Source organism: Equus przewalskii, chromosome 28 (assembly GCF_037783145.1).
Source record: "Equus przewalskii isolate Varuska chromosome 28, EquPr2, whole genome shotgun sequence".
In the NCBI taxonomy this organism is placed as follows: Eukaryota; Metazoa; Chordata; class Mammalia; order Perissodactyla; family Equidae; genus Equus; species Equus przewalskii.
The window spans coordinates 38,242,154-38,264,463 of record NC_091858.1 but is presented as its reverse complement, the minus strand read 5'-3'; the positions used below and the strand labels follow the sequence as shown (position 1 = coordinate 38,264,463).

The following is a 22,310-nucleotide window of genomic DNA, read 5'->3' as shown; positions in this document are numbered from 1 at the left end:
AAAGCTGGTTGGAAGGTGCTACCTCAGGACCAGAAGATGCCGGCAGCATTTCACTGTGACGGACCTGCGGCTCCCTCCTTTAGCAGGCTCCATCGGCTTGTAAGTGAAAGGTCTCAGCTCATGGTGGTCACACGTGCACAGGATTCTGTGGGATCACGAAGTTGGAAGTGGTGCCAGAGAGCTCAGACCATGTTGTTTGGGTGTGGACTCTCGCCCGGCCTCAAGGTCTTGTGGCTTCTCTCAGTGGCCCTCTCCACGTGGTAGCCCGCGGTACCTGTAGCCTTACACTGTCCTCATGGTCGTTCCCAGTCATTCCAGCAGTAGCCAAACCAGTGACTGTCCTTGGATCAGTGAGTGCTGTGTGCATCTCTGGACTGGTCATCACGCCCGGGGATGGACTGCAGGGGTCGGTCAGGTCTGGACCGCATGTCCACCCTGAAGCAGGGCAGATCCTCTTAAGGACTGAGAGGGAGGTGGACCCCAAAGGGAGGTTAAGGCAAGACCAGAGGGAGAAGAAGAGATGCTCCACAGGCAGAGACAATGAATAAATGTATGAACAGTTTTTGCCTTCTTAGTGTTTGCTATGGCTCCTGCTAAAACTTTAGATGCTGGAGTTGAAAGTCACGGCTGGCTCCGTTTTCTTTCTTTTAGGCACTTTTTATGCAGTTCAGAGACATCGTGATTAAACAGCTTTGCTTTCTGCAGCCGTTTCAGTGAGGCGCAGGCTTCCTACCCCCCTGCAGTTTTAAATGTTACGTCACTCTTCTCCTTGAAGAGGTTATATAAATGAGAGGCCAGTCTTTAACGAGCAAATGTTATTCCTGTTGTGAAGTGACTAGGGCACACAGGAGCGAGACTGGAAGGAGCGATGAGCAGTGTGCTTGATTGCCGTGCTGTGAGCTGGGACTGTGTGAGCCCGCGGCTCCCCCGGCGAGGAGGTGTCTGAGGGTACCGTGTGCATCCACATTGACCCTGCGTCTCCTGCCTCGGATGGAGACCCTCAGACAACTCTTGAGAATTACAGCAGCTTCTTCAGATGTCGGCTTCTTCATACGCTCTTGTTTTGGGGTTCTACTTCCTTCGAGAGTCCTTAGTTAGCTCAAGTTCTCCCAGTGGGGGGGTAGCACAGAATATTCACGGGTCTCCTCGGGTCTGGTATGAAGGGAAGATATTCTCATTCTCTCTGTTTCATTTGTCAAAAGCCCGAGGAATGAGATTACAGCTAACGTGTGTATCAGTTTTCTGTACAATCTCTGATTGCCTTTTCCCCATAACCAAAAGGCAGTTTCTCAGCTCTCTCTCTTCCCCGTGGCTCTCTTCCCTTTGAACTTAAAGCTGCTTTTGAAATGAGGAGCACGGTGGCTAACGGGAAGTTGAGGGAAATAAAGGCATGTGGAGAAGCTGGGAGGGGAGCCAAGAACTGGGTTCTGTTAGAACATGAAGTAGAGAGCAGATGGGTAACTGACTAGGCAACTTCGAGTCTTAAGCGATTGTAGCTTGAAGTCAGATCTGAGCTGGAGTCCTGGCCTTGGCTCCTGTCCTGGTATTGCTTTTTGCTAATGCATCTCAGCTTCACCTATCCAGTGATGGATAGACTTCTATCTCATGTTGTTGTGAAGCTTACAGAAGATTTGGTGCTTTCTGTGTTGTTCATGAACCATGTGTTGGTTGAATGTTCTATATTGATGACGTGCTTGTGTATGTGCATCTTGGGTGGGAGAAGGTGTGAGATCAGTGTCTGCATATAGATCTTCAGGGGAGGCCTGTGTGTGATGCCCAGATAAGTGATGGTGTATTTTACTGGAAAAGGAGAAACCCAAAGTCTAAGGTGTGTGGGTTATGTTCATCTCCTGTGATGATCAGAATATGTCCTGGGTCTGCTGAGACCAGAGAGGGCCCTTTCACTCCTGAGAGAGGGAGTAGGCCCCTGGGAGGGAGCTTCGCCTAGGAAGGGGACTGTAGCACCAGAAAGGACTGGGAATGAGGTCCCCCCTCCTTGCCAGAAGAAAACCACAGGGAGCTGCCAATTAGGACCTGTGCCTTCAGGGCGGCCCAGGCAGAGGGAACTTGTGAGCTGCCTTCAGGTGGATCCCCCGGGTGTGATGGTGGTCATCACATGAGCCTTCAGCCTACCCAGGGTGGGTTTCGGGGTAGGAGGTGGTGTTGGCCGGAGTGGAGGTGTACAGGCTCTCCCTAGGCCAACCTGCCGGCTGATGGTCCACCATTTATTTCCAGTAGATATTTACTGAACCCTGGATCTTTTAATAGCAGACTAACCGTTCCTCTTTGAGAGAAATACCTAATTTACCCCATAATAACATTTGTACTTAATACTTAGCTACTTAGTACCTTTCAAAATGGTACCTTTCAAATGCCACTAGAATTTCTTCTTTGCGTTTTGTTTGTTCTTTCTATGTCATCATGTGGGCCCATGTCCACTGGTTTACTGTTGAAATACCCTTAATCATAGTGTGCAAATAGCTGTTTTCGCCTGTGGCTGTTTCTCACCATTTGAAATTTTGCCTAGTAGTTTTTTAATTTTCTTTTGACCCTTTATTTTGGTCTAAATTTTTACTGCTAAGAAAATATCTGCATCAATGACTTGCTGAGAGTAAGTATGCACTCTTCTCTCTCACACCGTTTTTGTGTGTGGCTTATGTCATGCAGCCCAGATAGTTTAGGCATTTCCAGTTTCTCTCTTCATGGCATGATCCTGTCTAGTTTAAGTGGCTACTCGGTGGTATAACATTAGAAAAAGGACATAAGATTACGATGAAAGTTCTTTTGTCGTGAGTTAGAAGGTGTCTACCAATGTGAGTTAACTTGACTGACATCAGTGAAAGATTGAGTTGTCATGTGAATATACCTGCTTAATATGAAATAACTGGCTGCCTGAATATCTTCCTCAGCCAGTCTCAGAAAGCGGCCGCTACCAGCGGAAAGAAATACCGTAATTCTTCGGGCACATAGGAGAGGTTATCTGGATTTCTTCCGCCATCGTCTTGTGTTCTGCACAGACTTTGTCACGGGAAGAGCTGCTCCGTTGTGCATCTGCCTTGAGCAGCGCCTGCCCTCGCTCCAGCTGCCTTTGGTTTCTGAGGCCCTGGACTCCAGTCTGGACTCCTCCCTTGTGGGCTTCCATCTGCAACTGACGTTTGTGGCAAAACTCTTCCTGTCGGTGGAGATCAGTCCTGCTGAACTGGGGTTAAGCCTGATCCACTCGCAAATGCTTTTAAACCTACCTACTTGTGACCTGTCAGCCATCTCTGAGTGTCCCTTCTGCCTGCTCTCCTCTCTCTGTGGATCGTGAGGACTCCCCTCACGATCTGACGCCCCCCCCCCATCTCCGTCTCTAACCTCTGTCTTCAATTCCTCCAGTTTACTGATTCTTGCAACACTTGATGATTCAATATTGTTCAAAATGCGTTTTGTACTGAAATGCTGTTTATTATCTTTGTAGTCATTAACTAAAATATTAAGCAAAATATAGAGTAACTTAATGGGTACACACCATTACACATCTTACGCTAATGGCAGTGCGATGATTATAAAACAGTTGCAAATATGAAGTTGTGAATGGCTAAAGCTCCGATAATTGGGTTTCACACATAGCTCTTTGCCACCTATTGTTTTTGAAGTACATTCTGTAAATGAAGCTTCATTACTCTGCCAATTGCTTTTCTATAATCCTTATTTATCACATCACAATTTTCCATAACCTTTGTTTACTAAACATATTTGTTACTATTTTCAACATGATAATCAACCCTAAAAAGGTATAATTGAGTTTTCTTGTCCACTTTGTTTCTTAGTGATTTCTTAAACTGAGGACAGAGTAAGAAAGAGCTCCTGGTGATTTGTGAGTCGTTTCCTAATATCATCATGCAGTTGGTTGTCTGCTATGCCGACATATGCCAGCACTCAGTTCCCGTTCGAAACATTTCTAGTGTTTATAATGCAGTTACGTCACGTAGGGACACATGTTTAAATGTAATAGCAGAGCTCAATTAGATGATCTTTTGTTAATATAGTCGTGCATTGCTTAAGGACAGGGATTCACTCTGAGAAATGCATCGTTAGGCAATTTCATCATTGCGCCAACATCATAGAGTGCACTTCCACAAACCTAGAGGGCATAGCCTACTGCACACCTAGCCAAATGGTACTGATCTTATGGGACCATCATCGTGTATGCGGTCTGTCATTGACTGAAATGTTGTTATTTGGTGCATGGCTGTAATGACATCTAGAGGTAGCCTCAGAATTGGGTCTTCTGCTATAATATCTATGGACAAAGAAGAGCTTTACGGAGGAGGTGAACTTGAAGCTGTAAGCTTGGACGGCGACAGGATGCAAGATGTTGGGGTTATCATCAAACTTTCATCTCTGCTCTCTTGATGAGGATGCTGATGTCTGTTTGAATGTCCACAGCACCACCACTGCCCCATCCCCACGTGTCCCCGTGCAGCCTAGGATGTTGGAGAAAGCTAGAGCTCCATCACGTGGCCATGGATTTGCGTTTGCGGTGGACGTGTACTGACTCAAGCCTTTGAAACTGGAGAATGGGTTTCTGAGACAGAGGTTTCCTAATCAGCTTTACCATTAAGCTTCGATCATGGGATTCAAGGTGAAGAGATGGAAATAAACCAAGCACTGGGCATCACTGGGCCAGGGAATCAGACCAACTCCCAGGCTCTGGACTGTGCGTCTGTGTGAGCCAATAGCTCGCCTTTACCGTTGAGTGAGTTTGAGTTGGTTTTTCTGTTGCCTGCCACCAAACACAATGTGATTGCTGTGAGGTGGAGTTCTGCGAGGGTGTGGGGCAGCAGTGCCTGCAGACTCCTCCCAGAATGTGTGTTGGTCAAGGTTCCCCAGAGAAACAGAACCAGTAGGAGTGTATCTATAGCTATATTTCCATCGTGAGAAAGGTTGATTGGTTTATTGCAAGGAATTGGCTCACTCGATTGTGGGGGCTGCAGGTCTGAAATCTGCAGACAAGCCGGCAGGCTGGAGACCCAGGGAAGACTTGCTGTTGCAGCCGGAGTCCGAAGCCCATCTGGAGATGAAGCCACAGCCCACCGTGCCACATGGTGGTGTGCATGCTTGTCCTGTGCTGTGTCATCTCAATGTGGACAACTGCCGTGGAGGGTGCTGGGAGATGACACTTAGTAATACTCTGTGTCCTGCCTCCCCCACGCTGACTTTCTCCTCCTGCCTCACTCTCTGCCTGCCCCAAGGGTCTCACGGCGCCCCCCTCAGCCTTCTTCCCGCAGAGGAATGAGAAGTTGGAGAAAGGGTAGCTGAGTTGGTAGTAGGAGGAATCAGGTGCATGGGAGACGAGGAAGAATCAACTTGTGGCGGAGAAGATGTGGTGTCATTAGAGAAGCGGGTTAGGGATGGTTTCTTTAGCTGATAATGAGAAGCCTGTGACATTTCAATTAAATCTATAATTATGGAGTAATATGTTATAAACAAACAGGTAAAAACAGATGGCATTAAATCAACTCCACATCCTTGCATTTGGTGCTGAGGAGATTTCATCAAAGTGTTGATAAAGATGGGGATAACAGGTTATCAATCGGAAGACGTACGTGAATACATGAGCTAAGTTCCTAAACTGGGTTGAAAATCAGATCAAAATTAGGACCTTCAGCTTCCGAGTACAGGAAAAACTGAGTTGAAGGCACATAGTGATTATGCTAACATGCCTGTAGTAAAATTCCTTTTAAAACATGATGATTAAACTTACTGGTGCCTCTGGATATGTCGATGTATTTAACTACTTCATCAGAGGATCTCTCATTCTCTGAACATGGGAGCTTGCTGTTAAACGAGGGCCGTCAGTGTCGTGCCTGGAGGAGAAATGCTAGTACTTACCTGGCTTGATAAACTGTTGAGTCCGTTATTTTCAAATTGTCCCTTTTCTGTGTGTACTTTCTGGCGGGGTTTTTGACGTAAGTGTATGATATTTAGAAGAGTTGGATCAGTCAAGGTGTGTGCACACCTCTCTGAACAGGTTCTATTTCCTGTGTCTGTGAACTTGGGGAAGGTGGTAAATTCAGGCTCGTTGGAGAATAGGGATGGTGCTGGCCCTGGCTGCAGGGACCAAGCGAGAGACGGCTGATCTCTGTGTATCACGTGAGTGACAAAAAGGTAGATCAAATGTGGAGTTTTCATGTTGCTCAGTATGCTTTGCAGCCACCCCTTCTCGGCTAGAATAGATGCTCTTATTTTTGTATTACCTTGACTCAAGATTAGCTTTCAACCAACGAAATACAACTTGACATTTCCTCATTTTCTCGTCTTATTAAAGATCAGGGCAGCAAACAGATTGTTCTTCTTATCACATAGATGTCATAATGGTTTATATTCCTTTTTAAAAGGGAAAAAGAAGAAGCTGAGATGTTTTGGGATGGTCAGTTAAAATATTTATGAATATCGTAAAGTGGACATGGACTGTTTGGTGTTTCTATGCATTGTATGTGAGGTAACTGGGGAAATACTATTTTGTGATTTGGAAAGTAGATTCCCATAATGTTATCTTATTTTTCTTTTATTAGGGAAAAGGCCCTAAGTAGAATATAAATATGAACCACGCTCTGCTTGGCATTCTTGAAGCCTGTGTCTGTGTTAAATTTCTTCAGACCTATTATTTCCTTTTCAGCACTGAGGAATAAAAATGGAAAGTTAAATTTACATTAAAGTTACACAGTGCAGTTTTGAAGGAGATCGAGGGCCTAAAGCCCTCCTGGATGCTGCTGACTGGGCCTCCTCTGGGGCAGCTCCACTGCTGGACATTTTCCCTCTGGGACCAGCAGGGGCTTGGGGGGTGGAGCAAACAGCCTCCCCTCCCCAGCTCCGCATACTGGGAAGAGCCTACAAATCTGAGAGCCCGCCTTCCTTCACGGATTGAGGGGTCCACATTTTTCCAGCTAATCAAGAATGAGGTGCCTGTCATCCACTCAGCAGCTGCCTCCCTGTCACCTTGCTGGAGCCCCAGAAGGAGGACTCCTCGCTGCTTTGAGCATGAGGGCTGAGGATGGAGAGGTGATGGAAAATAGGCCATCTAAAGGCAGCCATCACTTGAAAGAGAAAACACACTGCATAATAAAAGGTGACCTCCTATTAAAATAAATTTAAAGGAGAAATCAGAAGAGAACTTAGAAAAAGATTTAAAGTGTCCTGGAAAGGAGATTTCAAATTTCATCTGTAAAGGAAGAGTGGGATGCCATGAAAAAGGAAGAATTTTAGAGCAAGAATTTAGTTGTGTTTCCTCTTCAAATCAATAGCAAATGGATGTTGCCAACACCTGGATTAGTATAATTGAACTAGGTAACTGGCCCAGGGCGCATAGTGCACAGGATCTGAATGCAGGCATTTGGCTCCAGAGACTGTGTTTGTAACATTCATTGAGCTCTTAAGATGTTTCCATCAATGTTCTGAGGACTTTACATGAATAATTCACTTAATCCTTCCAACTGTCTAATGGAGTAGGTCCATTCCACACATCAGGAAATGGGCATGGAGAGGTTATATAACTTATGTTCTGAGGATGTGTTACTAGGAAATACTGGATCCTGGATTCAGACCTCTGCTTCAGATACCATGCTGTGTGGAACACCTATAAAGCAAGAATAGAAAATTATTTAAAAGGACCAATTAGAAATATTCTAAAAATTAGAGCCCTGGAAATTAAAACTCAGTAGATATTCACAGACCAGACATAACTGAAAAAAATTAGTGAACTGGAAGACCAAGCTGAAGAAATTTCCTGGTATTAAGCACAAAAAGATAGAGAGAGAACATGAGAAAGGACAGTTGACAATGCAGTGGGGTAGATCTGAAAGGCAAAAAAAAAAAAAAAAAAATGCATCTAATAGAAGCCAAAGAAAGAGATAATAGAGACAAAGGTGGTGAATCAATGTTTATAATAGAATGGCTGATAATTCCCCGAAATTGAGGAAAATTTTTTTCAGATTGAAAACTTCTACGACCTACGAGGCTGGAATAAAGACAGACACGGTGCATGTCCCGATGCATCTTTGTAGAACACCACAGTGACAGAGTGAAGACAGACCTGAGAGACCTGGTCAAGAAAGCAGAAGCTGCTTGTAGATAAGAGATGTCTCAACAGCAACAGTAGGTGCCTGAAGGTATCTACTGAGTGTCTTGAATTCCATACCTAGTCTATCATTCAGTATTGAGGAAGAAATAAAGACATTTTTGGATGTACAAAGACTTAGAAAGTTTACCACACAGAGACCATGTTGAAATCAGAACAAAAAGATATTTTTGAGCATGAGGAAAATGAACCCAGAAGGATGCTGGCAAAGGGGTCAAAGATATGTTTCCAAGTGGCGTTCATTTGAGAATAAGTAGTGTGCCTTCCTTTGTTTCGTAAGCACCTATACTCGGATCCGCAGAACAGTGGTATCGGAGCCGATGGTGTGGGGACGGGAGGGGAGCTTGGAAGAAAATGAGCGTGGACTGAGGTTCCTCTTTTGTTCAGAAGAATGCTAAAGATACTGATTAATTAATGGCTTTGCTAGAAAAGTATATGTATAATTGCATAAGTTAAAACTTATGTAAAATATAGAGTAGAGGAGTGAAAATCCTAGATAAGACAGTAAAGCAGAAAAATAGTACAAAGGAAAACATTAAATTAAACATGAACTATTGGGACAAAATAAGTTCCAGTTTATTCATAATCAAAATAAGCATGAACAGGCAAAACTTAAACATTAAAAACAGACTCTCAGATTGGACTAATTACAACATCGAGTCCTGTGATGTTTAAAAGAACATGCAAAAAACATACTCAGAATAGACAAACTTGTGGTGAGATTAATAAAGAAAATAAAGAGAAAAATCAAGAACATAAAGAATTAGGGATGAAAAATGTGAAAGAATCAGAGAGAATAAAGTTAAAAGAACCATATGATAATCTGTAGGAATTTCTGACAGGAAATTTGAGAATCAAGATGAAATAATTTGTTTTCTTGGTGAATATAAGTGACATAAATCGATTGAACAAAAGTTAGAAAATATGAGTTGACCAGTAACCATGGAAAAGTTAAAATTTTTCATAGATGTACTTTTATGAAAGGCATGAGCTCAGTGGTTTTATAGGTAAATTGTACATAAACTTTTAGGAATCGATAGTTCCATATTATCTAAACTATTTCAAAGTAAGAAACATCCTTTTTTTTTTTTTTGGTGAGGAAGATTAGTCCTAAGCTAACATATGTGCTGATCTTCCTCTACTTTGTCTGTGGGATGCCCCCACAGCATGGCTGATGAGTGGAGCAGATCTGCACAGGGATCTAAACCTGCAAACCCAGGCCACCGAATAGGAGCGAGGGAACTTTAACTACTCAGCCCTGGGGCTGGCCACTGAAACATCCCCCTCTTTTAGTGAATAATTCCAAAACTTGATAATATAGCAGAAAAATGCTTATTTCAGTTAAGAATATACATATAAATTTTCTAAACAAAATATTAGCAAATTGAATTGAGCTGTATATTAAATATGACCAAGTAAGCTTTGTTCCATAAATGCAAGATTATTTCATTAATAGGACCTTCATTGCAGTAATGCATAAGATGAGCATGTTAAAAGAGAAGACACACATATGGTTACATCAATAGTTACTGAAAGACCTTGAAACAATCAAGCAGCCATTTATGAGAAAATGCTAGATGAACAAGTAATGGCAAGAAATTTCCTTAACATGGTAGAATATAACCCGAAACCCCACAGCAGGCGTAGTGGGAACTGGGGAAAGACTGAAATACGGAACAAAGCAGCGAGGCCAGAATGGTCACTATGAGTCCATGTTATTCTGGGGTCTCTAGTTAAGATTACATGGGAAAACAAAAAGAGATAAGATATTAGAAATTGAGACGTTTTGTGTGGAAAATGGAAAAGACGATACGAAATCTGTTAGATGCAGGAACATGATTGCGTAGAACGAATACAAGGTCAGTAAATAAAAAGCATTAACTGTGTCGTATGTGATAAAGTCGTGGCAAAATAGGTCCATTCTCAGAAACCACAAACCTAGAGAAGACCTGGGGGTGAAACAGGAAGGTGTCAGATCTGTAGGAAAAACTATAAATACTGGGAAAGGCTGTGACACATCACCACGTACTCGGTGTGGAGAGAGATGTGAATGCAAACAGCATTAAACTGCGTTCACATGAGTAAAACGTGTCACTTGCCTTCAGGGGGGTGTATGTGTCTCTGTACCTGTGTGTGTGTCTGGGTGTGCGTGTGTGTGTCCGTGCACGTGTGTCCATGTGTGTCTGTGTCTCTGTGTGTCTGTGTGTGTCCGTGTGAGTGTGTCTCTGTGTGTGTCCCTGTGTGTCTGGGTGTGAGTGTGTCCGTGTGCGTGTGCGTGTGTCCATGTGTGTGTCTGTGTGTCTGTGTGTGTGTCTGTGTGTGTCTGTGTGTGATGTAACTTTAGTCAGAATCCTGCTCAGAGGGCAGTGAAGGTGAGGAGAGGGAGTTGATTAAGGGATAATAAGGTGAACTTAGAAAAATAAATTCAGAAGATTGTCCAGTGAAATGTTTTAAAGAAAATCTGAATGGTGGGAGTTCTGCTCTCCTAGAGAGCTAAGGCCACGGGAGGTGAAGGGGTCTGTAGGACAGGCTTTTTCGTATGAGTGGCATTTTCAAGTTGGTGGAGAAAACATGGGTTATTTGGTAAGTTTTCTGGAACAATTGGTTAGCTGTTGAAGAGAAAATAAAATTAACTTCTTCACAACTCAAAAAAGTTTCAAACATTAAAGATCTAATCATTAAAAATAGTTATAGAAGTACTAAAAGACAATTTAATAGAATATATTTTTTAAATACTGGAATTGGGAAGATCTTTGTGATTACAGGAGCTATTAAGGAAAGAACTGACAGCTTTGGAAACAAATAATCTGAAACCCATCTAAATTGTTGAAAGACACCATTGACGAAGTTAACACATGTATGTCAGAGACAGAAAACATTTGCAACCTACAGAGCAGGCAAATGGTCTGGAATGTATAGAGAGATACTAGATAGTGATTAAAAAGTTTATCCCCCAAAAGAAGTAGGGTAATCTGTGAACTCAGAAATACATTTAGGCTGTAATTAACAAGACAGGAAACAAGTGTTGGAGAGGATGTGGAGAGAAGGGAACCCTCGTACACGGCTGGTGGGAGTGCAAACTGGTGCAGTCACTATGGAAAACAGTGTGGAGATTTCTCAGAAAATTAAGAATAGATCTACCATATGATCCAGCTGTTCCACTGCTGGGTATTTATCCAAAGAACTTGAAAACACAAAGGCATAAAGATACTTGCACCCCTGTGTTCATTGCAGCATTATACACAATAGACAAAACTTGGAAGCAACCTAGGTGCCCATCAAGTGACGAATGGATAAAGAAGATGTGGTATTTATACACAATAGAATACTACTCAGCCATAAGAAATGATGAAATCCAGCCATTTGTGACAACATGGATGGACCTTGAGGGTATTATGCTAAGTGAAATAAGTCAGAGGGAGAAAGTCAAATACCGTATGATCTCACTTATAAGTAGGCGATAGAAACAACGACAAACAAACATATCACAATGGAGATTGGATTGGTGGTTACCAGAGGGGAAGGGGGGAGGGCAAAATGGTGATTAGGCTCACATGTGAGGGGATGGACTATAATTAGTTTTTGAGTGGTGAACATGATGTAATCTGCACAGAATTCCAAGTATATTATGATGAAAGCTATATAATGTTATAACCCAATGTTACTGCAATTTAAAAAAAATAAATTAAAAAATACATTTGATCAATAATTATGTTCAAAGATCCTCAAACTCTGTGAAAACAGAAACTTTTTCACCAGAGGCATAAACGAAAAACTGATAAGTGGCGTGTAAATTGGTACAAATGTTTTGGCAGCGTTTTGGACTAATAATGTGCATATCCTTCGACCCAGTCATTCTACTTCTAGAATCTATTCTGCACAAACACGCTGGGAAGTGTGCAGAGACGTGTGTAGAATTGTTAGCAACCGGGAAGAATTGGGAGCCACCCCAGGGCCCAAGAGGAAGGGGTTTGTAGGGTCAGCTATGAGTCTGCAGGGCGAGAGACAGTACTGGGGGGGTTCTGTCTGTGCTGATGTGGAGAAGTCTCCGTGTGGTGAGTGAACGATGAGAGCACAGAGCAGGGTGTCGGCTCAGGAAAGGCAGAGGGTTTGGGCAGTAAATGCCATGACAGAAACACAGTTTAGGCCGACAGTCCGCACAGATGTACGTTAACTGGTTACTGGAAACCAAGGGCGGGTTTTCAGTTTGCGTGCTTTCTTATAATATTTGCCGAGTGTGCTTGCAGAAATACAAAACAGCTGACTTCCGTACCTTATTAGGATGTCCGTTTAAAAGGAAGTACGTGGCGTTTAGTAACATGATGAGATGGACGCTTGGTCAGAGACTTTGGTGAGAAACAAAGTTTTCAGGAGATGGTCTGCAACACCCAGCGCTTCTGGCCGTCGGGACATTAATGCAGCCCAACCCCAGTTCCTGAGGGCCCCGTACAGTGTAGGTAGGTGAGCCTTTCGTGGTCACACCAGCTCAGGCGGAAAAAAAGCACGCGTATTTTTCCAGCATGACGTTGTAAGCAAACCTCCTCGAAAACCTCTTGTTCCTGTGTCATCTGATTCATTTTGGGGAGCAATAGCCGTTTCATATATTAGTAAGCAATGAAAAAAGGAACAGAGAATTTTATAATTTATCGAAATACACGTACTAGCGCCGCTTTTCTTAAAAAACTGCCACTCAGTTTTATCTAGGTAGAGCACTTTTTTTTCCACTGGAAGGAAAACGATCAATTATTAATACTCCCTGGTACTGTGCTTTGGTTTCCTGAAATCTGCCTGGTTCTTTGCAGAACTAGTCTAAGTTTGCAAATCCTGTTTCTATCCTCAGGTTATACGGGGAATCGTAAGCGCTGATGTAAAGTATGGTTTCATTATTTCTCTTTGGTTGAATATTTTGAAGTTGTGAAACTTATTATCATAATTTCAAACCCTGCTTGAAAGTGGAAATATTTTTCGTAATGTATACATGCTGTATGTACTTATGCAGTCTGCTATTTCACGGCCTTAGTTAAAAATACCTGGTGCTATTTTTTATGTAGTTTCTCTGCCTACTTAGTTCTTGCCATATTGCTGTTCTCAATTGATTTAATTATTGCCTAGTGTCATGCTTTTTTTATGTGCATTCCATATGTTTTTTTTTCCCCTATGGGGGGAGGTTGTTTACCCTTTTTTACCATATTTTCCCCGTTTCTGTCCATCCCCCATCTTAGGCTTTCCCACCATCTGAGGCACGGCCATAAGCACGGCCCGGTTTCCCAGCAGCTGCCCGTGAATGCCCTCAGCCAGCACCCAGCGCAGCCAGAATGGGGACGGCTCAGGTACTGTTCGATCTTCCTCTTCCTTCCTTCCTTCGCTCGCTCGTGGGTCACTGCTCCGGGGCCAGGAGCCGGGGAGCCGATAGTGGTAAAGCGAGATGGGTAAGTATTCGGAGGGTGTGAGCTCAGAAGGGTGTGGGGCCTCCCTTGGCTTCAGGTGGATGTTTTTCCTATTCAGATGGGGAGTGGGGTCTGCAAACTCTGGCAAATGCAGTGTTTGTTGCTACGTTGAAGTTGAGAAAGTGGTGTGGGGACTTCCAGGACTTCAGGAAGGTGAGAGTGACATGAGGTCTACGCTGGGGATTGCTGACTTCACGTTGCACGTGTGGTTAAATGTGTGCCCAGAGAAGGAAGTCTGCGCACTGTGCATGCAGGCGGTGACCGTGAATTAAACCCAAACACCCCTAGGATGGAGCTTTTCTGACAGTGGTCTGATTGTTCTATTGTGGTTTTTAAAGGGCTTTCATGTGGAATCGGGGGTGGTGGTTCTGGTTTTGTGTGTGTGATGGGTGGGGGGCGGGGGTGCCCAGGAACGAGTCCATGGAGCTGATGGTTCGTGAAGCAGGGACACACAGGCCCAAACCACAGCCTTCTGACCCACACCTTCTAAAGCACCACGTGCTGGGTGTGATCTCAGGAAACCCCCAGAGGGCCACACCCACCACACACGTGATGGAGAATATCTGAGAGCAGGATTGCCACCTTCGACCCTCCCCAGTGCCCGAGAGTAAAGACAAAAGTCAGTTGAAGCCTCCTTCATAAACAGAGGGTTTTCTCTTGATTTTTCAAAGGGAAGAGAGGGGACTGGACACGGCCTCTTGTTTCTCTCTCCGAGAGAGCAGTGTTAAAGTTTCAGGTGGACCCTTGTCACCGCCCTGCCTGATGGTCCCCTTCCTCCCACGTGTTTCATTCCCCGTCCGTCCGTCTCTCTCGCTGGTGGTCCCACCATTCGGTCTCAGATCCCAGTCCCTTCTCTAACGGCCTCCATGTCTCCGAGACGACGCTGCCTCTGGGTGTGAGCCTGCACAGCAAGGAGCACGGTCGCTCTCTGGCGGAACTTAGGGTTTTGTGGAAGAGCCTTCTGAGGCGATGTAAGGAAGGCCTGTCTTTGTTTTGTTTTGTTTTAATCTGCTTCCCCTCTGATTCAGCAGAGAGAATCCCTTATGGGTCTCAGGGTTCTCACGGACTCTGCGGTCCAGCTCCCCGCAGCCAGCAGGGGGCCATTGCAAGTTTGTTCCATGAGTTAGGTGGCATTCTTAACTGCAGAGGACAAAATTGACTCTGGGTTATTTAAGCAGAAAAAGAATTTACTAAGAAGGGTATTAGGGAGGCCAGCCCGGTGGCGTAGTGCTTAAGTTTGGGTGCTCTGCTTCAGTGGCCTGGGGTTCACGGGTTCGAATCCTGGGTGTGGACCTACACACTGCTCATCAAGCCATGCTGTGGTGGCATCCCACATACCAAGTAGAGGAAGATGGGCACAGATGTTAGCTCAGGGGTAATCTTCCTCACACACACACGTACGCACACAGAGGGTATTAAGCACATCACAGACCTTTTGATGGGGCTGGATAAAGAGGTCCCACACTAGACTGTCAGCCCCACCACCAGGGACACAGTGTGATGGGCGACAGCCCCCCGCTGTCTGTGCGTTGAGCTCCTTCTCGGGAGGCTCATGCCCCAAGCAGGGAAGTGTTGGGTGAGCAGAACGTAGCTGCCACATCTGGCTGCCAGAAAGGTTGAAAAACATCTTTTGTGGTTGTTGTTGTCGATGTTTGTTTTTGTTTCATACCTTCGGGAGGGGTCATTCACAACATGAGAATTATCAAAAGTGTAGGGAAGCTTTTCGAAAATGTTGGGCAACCCCAAACTGAAGCCTTCTGCTCGAGTCTACTACTTGGCTGCCCCACCCATCGACACCCTTCTTTCATCCTCGTATTGTCAAATTAAAATAGCAGCTATCTTATAAGAGGCAACTGTCCTGTATAAATGAAGACAGCTTTACCTTTATCCCAAAAGCAGATGTCCAGATCCCATTCATCAACAATCTAATTCCTAGTCAAGGATCTTGGAACAAGCTCATTCTAGTGCAGCGCAGCCCCATCCTGATTTCTGTAACCTGTATACTAGATGGTGGATATAAATGCCACCAACAGCCTATGGGAAAGTAGGTTACAGGTTGGTTTAGTTTTCACATATAGATATATACATGACACAGCAAAGAAAATTGTGGGTAGTGAATAAAGTTCCAGCTTCTAGAGAGGGTTGCATGTTTGGTATTCATGACTTCCTTTCTCCCCTATCTATTCCACGTTCCCTTGGCCCCTGGCCCACAGCTCTAATCTGGGATCTTAAGATGAATGATGATGCTTCATTCCTCAGGTGTCTGAGGTCTAGGTGGTTCTGCCCGGGTGGGGTCGCTGCGATCTTCCGTGAGATTTTTCCAATAGATGTGGGAGGACCAGGAGGCAACTCAGAGGATCCCTGGTTCTAGTCACTCTGCCCTCACTCATCGCAGAAGCTCCCCTCGCCCTGATGACGTAGGTCCGTCACACTCACCTCCTTGTTTCCTGGTGGTCCAGTGGCGTGAGCGACTCCACTTCCAACTCCGCTTCCAGTTGCCATTCACTGGAGCGTCCGAACTTCTCCACTGATAACTCGTTCCCCACTGGACTCTTCCTCCTCTGGATACTAAGGTAGTTAAAGCAGCAGAACTTGAGAGTTGTGGGGACAGGAAGCAGAAATTTTGAGCAGTGCCACCCCGGCCTCCTCAATGGCTCCTGCAGCCGTGTGTCCTGACCACAGGAGGGAAAATACCATGTGTTGGCTCCTGGTCCAGCATAGACACCACATCCTGGAGGAACAGGCTTTTAGGGACAATCCCCAGGACTCTACAGCAAACATGGCCTGAGAGGTAGCTGCCACAGCTCTTACTGCCCCCAAGTGACCCCTCAGAATTGCCTGTATCGCATCTCTGTGCTGCTGCTACCTCTGCCCTAGGCATGGATGCTTATACTGGTGGAGCAGTTCACATGCCTTCAGTGTAGACACACTGTTGCTGAAAGAGGTGGTTTTGTTGGATTCTGCCTTTGGAGGGTGGAACTTTCACTGTGGGAAACCAGAAGAGTGTAGGGATGATGTTTAAAAGGCGTTGGTTACTACTATTGACATTTTGGACCAGATGGTTCTTTGTTATGGGGGCTGTCCTGGGCATGGTAGGATGTTCAGCATCCGAGACCCCCACCCATAGATGCCAGTGATACCCTCATTCCAGCTGTGAAAACCAAAAATGTCCCCAAACATTGCCAAGGGTCCCTCAGGGGCAAAATCACCCCCCCCCCCCATTGAGAAGCACCGTGAGTTTTCAGATTCATTGGCATAAAGTTGGTCACAGTTTCCCCTTATTATGCTTTAAGTTTCTGTAGACTCTGAAATGATGTCGTCTGTTTCATTCTGGATGTTGATTTCAGTCTTCTCTCCTTTTTTCATCAGTCAGTTTATCAATTTTATGGATCTTCTCAATGAGCCAGGTTTGGTTTATTGATTTTAGTTGTTGTTTTTATATTCTCTTTTTCACTGAGGGCTGGTCTTCATTATTCCTTTCTTCTGCATGCTTTGGTTTTAATTTGCTCTTCTTCAGTTTTCTTAAAGGTCAAAGTGCAGACTTCTCTTCTCCCGTCGGCATTTCATCTGTAAATTTCCCTGGGAAGTTTACCTTGTTCGGTGCTGGAGGTTTTGTGTTTCTATAAATATTCTTGAAAGTGGTTAAGTTTCATGGAAACAATATCGTCCTTCGGGTTTTGCCAGGTCGAATTTGTCAGAAGCCCTTCCTTGCCCTCCCTCTGTGGGATGCACCCCGCCTGCTGCCTGGACGCGGCGTCCCCCAGCTGCCCACCCGTGCTGACAGCGGCTCTGTCTATGCTTCTGGGCTTGGGTTTCACTCCTCACTCTGATTCCATCTATTTTCTTCTAGAATTTCCTTAGTAAAATTTTGGTTTTTTTCTTTTTTTATTGAGATTTAATTGACTCACATTATATTAGTTTTGATTGTAGAGCATATTGATTCTGTGTATGTGTTGATCTTGCTTTATAGGTGGCCTGTTCTTGTTTTGCAGCTGTGTTTGGGGTTTATTCTTACTTTTTCACCACTGTCATCTGTGTGGGTTTGGGGAGGGAGGGAGGTTAGTGGAGTCCTCCTGTGCTCACCTGGGTCCCGTCTTTGTCGTGGCCTCACTGTCCTTCTCCTGGAGGGTGTGTGTCAGATCCATGGAGGGCAGCTTCAGATTCCACGGCGAGGTCTTCTGTCCCCCTTTATGTCAGACATTCTCAAATGGGCAGTTGTGCCCCCTGGGACATTGGCAATCTCCAGAGAGGTTTTTGGTTTTCGTAGATGTGGAGAAGGCACCACTGGTCTCTCGTGGGTCGAGGCCCCAATGCTGCCAAATGTCCTACAGTGCACAGGACAGCCCCACAAACGTCCTACAGTGCACAGGACAGCCCCACAAACGTCCTACAGTGCACAGGACAGCCCCACAAACGTCCTACAGTGCACAGGACAGCCCCACAAACATCCTACAGTGCACAGGACAGCCCCACAAACATCCTACAGTGCACAGGACAGCCCCACAAACGTCCTACAGTGCACAGGACAGCCCCACAAGAATGATTTGGTCCAAATGTCAAAAGAGGCAGGGTTGAGAAACTTTGCTTTAATTTTATGATCTAACCTTGAATACTCAGGTATCTTCAAAAGCCTGAATAAGAAAGATAAGGAGAAAATCTTGATATAGAACCGTTTCTCTTCAGTGTTAGAGTTTTGCATGGGGTCTCTTGGGACACTGAATGGTCACCAGCTTGCATGCAAATTCATTTAGATAGATTATATTTAAAGTGCACATTTGGAACTTTTCAGGATAACAATAAAATGTCTTTGAAACAATCTGTTGGAATTATTCAAATGGTCATCATTTCATTGCTATAATGGTTCAGTGTGAGTAATTGCATGCATAACCCTCACATTGGTAATTATTGCAATTCTCACACAGAATTTAGAACAGTGTTTACATTTCTGTTGTGCTTAGACAAAGATAAGAACAGGCTGAATTGCGATATTTCATCTTATTTAAAGTAATAGAAATTATAGAAAGAGCCTTAGCACTGGTTCTGGGTCAAGCCACAATGATTCTGAATGTAGAAATCTAATTTATTTTGCAAAATAAAATTCACTTCCCTCAAGGTAACTATGAATAGATCTGTGTGGCTCAGAGACAAAGATTATGTAGAAAGAGAAACAAAATAGCACCCACTTGAGCCGAAATGTCAATATGTAATAGATTCATGTATCAAGAAGTGGCTATCTATTGAAACGTTGTTCATTTTCATTGGGCAAAGAGGTATTCACTTTTATGTAGGGTTTTGGAATGCCCTGATTTCTTGAAATGTGTGTAACTTGGACAAACGTAAATTCTTTCTTTATGGGACGCGTGAGTCCAACTTGGTTTCATTGTTCACTAGGCTGAACCTGGCCGTGCCTTCTTCCGATTCTCCCTTGTGAACAAGAAAACCACTGAGGGCGCAACTCTGTCATGTTGGTGGAGAACCCAGTTTCTAGTGTCACGAAACAAAATGGAGCCAGAATGTGTACGAGTAACTAGCATTTGCATGGCGGTTGGAAGCCTGGTTCTAATTCAGATTTGTCGATAACTCTTTGTTGACCGTGACAAAGTTTATTCATCTGCCTGTCCCATTTTGTCATCGTGAAAGAGAAGGGTTGGGTTACAAGCCCCAGGGTCTTCTCAGATCTCACGGTAAGACCACACTCATCCGCAAGCACTTCTGAGCACGGGGTGGTGAATAGTATCACTTTCGTAAATAAATAATTATAACTTTTTTAGTTCAGCAGGTAAATTTATATTAAATTTCTATTAATTTATGTTAAAAATAAGTTATTTCTAAAAGTAGCTTCCATCTAGCTAATTCAGAGATTTGCTTGTAGAAATTTGGACACTATTATTGTAAATCATTTTAAGTTATTTGTCTCTTCTCTTTTTAAAAACCATGCAAGCAACGTATCTTACCATGGACATATTAATATAAGCAAAACCAAAGATTCAGACATGGTCATTGTTGACATTTTGGTTTATGTTCCATATTTTCCTTTATCCTTATGTATATGTCCACAATTTATATTAATAAAATGCCAGTTGAATCAGTAACAGATATTTTAACAAATTATTATATTATGGCCACTCTCCTTGTCGATAAAAATGTTTTCATAGCTATGAAGAATGCCATCATTTGGGCAGACCTCAATTTACGTAGCCAGTCTCTTATGTTGACAATGATGTCCAGTTTTCTGGTAACATGAGTAATGCTTGGATGAATTATCTCTGTTCAGTTACTTGTTTCCTTAGCATAAATTTTAGACGTAAAATGTTTCAAAATATATGAATATTAAAATTTTCAGTGTACATTTCAATAGGATTTCCAGAAAAATACACCTTTGTGTCTTCTCGCCAAGCCTGCCCACTAACGTTTGCTTTGTAAATTTTCTTTATAATTACTGGTTTGACAGATGATGCATAATTGACAATTTCGTTTACTTATGTTAGTCGTTCTGTTGAATATGTTCTTTCCTTCTTTTCCATCTTTTTGTGTGTGAGTTACGTGGTTGGGTCATTTACTCATTTCGGTCTTATTAAAATGTTTATTTCACTGTTTTGAAATCAAAACCATAAGGGATTAACTCTTTGCATGTATTTACAATTCAAATATTTTTTCCTTCTCAGATTGCCATTTGAGTTTCAACTTTATAATTTTTTTACATGTAAGAAGTAAGTTTTCACATAGTCATATCTATCGAGGAGATTGCTATAATATACTAATTTGTTGAAATATTTGTTATTGAAATAATAGGCCTGATCATTTTATTTAATATAAATTGTGGACATATATAGATAGATAAGGACATAAGAAAATATGAATTCTTTGGTGTCATTCTTGAAAAGCCTTCCTTTGTCAAAATTTGCATATACATTCAGCCATATTTTACTTTAACATTTTTGTTTCATTTTTTACATTCAAATCCTTCATTCTGATGGATTTATTTTGGTTTATGTATGAAGGCTGTATTACTTCTGTCACTAATTGGCTGACCAGCTACTGTAACATCATTTCCTGAGAAATGCTAGGCTTATGTTTTCCCATATTGGGTTATCTTTGTATTTTGAGAACATGCTAATTGGGGTCATGGTATAACCTTCTGTTACTCTTCCTTTCCCTTGTTTTTCTTCGGTAAACATTTACGTTAAAGCTTTCTTTTTTCCTTTTCTTTTCCATGTGCCTGTTGAGATCATCACAGCTATAGTGTCTGTGTGAGAATGTAAGCTGTCGTTCATACGAAGCCTCTGATGATCCCTAAGACACAGCTGTGCTTGGCTTCTGGGGAAAACATTGCGTGTGATCAGTTAGGATGAAGAAACAGTGCAGGGTGAGTGTTCTAGAGACGGGGCCGTACCTGCCTTGAGTCATTCTTTGTGGTGAAAGGACATCTACAGGGCACCTGTTCACTCTGATTTTGCACATTAGCACAGCTAATCTGACTTTCAAGTTTGTGTGGACACAGTTACAAACCCAATAAGCGTCTTTATTGCACCGTCCAGTTCCACGAGAGGACGGGGGGTGGACAGGTCTCTTTGCTCGTGCTTCTTGCTATGTGGTAACGTGTTCTGTTTTACTAATGGTACAGAGGTAATTAATGCAGACATTTGAGATATGACAGGTGGCAGTGACATTGCTAAATAGTTCATGGAATTTTCCAGGCAGTCATAGTGGTGGAGGGAGCATTTTAGTGCCCTTATCCTGAGTGATTAGGGTTTTTTTTCTGTAACAAATTACTGCGAACTTGTTGGCTTAAGCAAGACAAATTCATTGTCTTAGAGTTCTGTAGGTCGGAAATCTGACACAGGTCCCACTGGGCTGAAATCAAGGTTGTCCTTGGGGCTTGTTCCTCTGGAGGCTCCAGGGAGATCCCTTTTCTCATCTTTTCTAGTCCCAGAGCTGCCCCCATGCATCCCCTGGTTCCTGACCCCTTGCTCCATCCTCAGAGCGGGAGACTTTCTGATGCTGCCCTCTCTCTGGTCCTCCCTCTGCTTTTATGAGTCATCTGATTCTCTCTCCATCCCAGGGTCCCTCACTCGGTCCCATCTGCCAAGCCCTTTTCCACGTGAGGCAGCACGTCCCCAAGTTCTGGGGACATGGGCATGGGCATCTTTGGGGCCATCATTCTGCTGCCACAGTATTTATTTTTAATTTCAATCCATGTTTAACTTTCATCTGTAGAGATTTTATTTTTACCATGGATTTGAACAAAATTTCTACACTTCCTGAAAAAATAATTGCAAAGTAACTTGTTCATCTTTTATCTATATTTTAGAACATACCAGGTCAGATTATCTCCTTTACCATTTTTAAAGTATTGAAAAAATTATTTATTGAGGCTGTTGGTTCCTCAGCAGCTGAATTTGTAATTTCGTATCAGTACAATGGGCTTGCCCTCTTCTGTGACATGTAGAAACATAATTAAGATGTTGCCCTGATTAAAAATGAAATAACCAAAGGATAGGATTCATTAATGTGAAAAGGGAAACTCAGGTTGAATTACTCGCCTCCAATAAATCAGAGTTGGCGAGAACAGTAAGATCCATCTCAGGATGTAATTAATTATATTTAATTTTGTAACTCTGCCCCTCGAAGGAGAAAGTCTTGATTCTCCTGCAGGAGGTGAGTCACGATGTAGGAGCTGATTAGTGAGCGGGCGTCAGGCGCTTCAGGAACCTGACAGGCTGGTGTCCTGTCGCTCAGGT

General features: G+C 43.4%; 1 protein-coding gene and 1 long non-coding RNA gene across 11 annotated transcripts in view; one reads left to right on the top strand and one right to left on the bottom strand.

Moving 5' to 3' along the window:
* The window catches only part of DLGAP2 (DLG associated protein 2), an 817,721-nt gene that overhangs the window by 80,673 nt on the left and 714,738 nt on the right, over nt 1-22,310 (top strand). For 5 of the 10 annotated variants that reach the window (XM_070599096.1, XM_070599099.1, XM_070599100.1 and 2 more), the window contains exon 2: nt 13,345-13,551. In XM_070599096.1, the coding sequence (XP_070455197.1) occupies nt 13,438-13,551 (114 nt within the window). In that variant the 5' untranslated portion in view covers nt 13,345-13,437. The remainder of the gene's footprint in view (nt 1-13,344; nt 13,552-22,310) is intronic. The other 5 variants (XM_070599101.1, XM_070599105.1, XM_070599102.1 and 2 more) reach the window with 1 other exon arrangement.
* LOC139080151 (uncharacterized) overlaps nt 7,393-22,310 on the bottom strand; it is a 76,918-nt gene continuing 62,000 nt past the window's right edge. Inside the window, exon 3 of the long non-coding RNA XR_011534417.1 lies at nt 7,393-7,621. This is a non-coding gene — a long non-coding RNA (uncharacterized lncRNA). The remainder of the gene's footprint in view (nt 7,622-22,310) is intronic.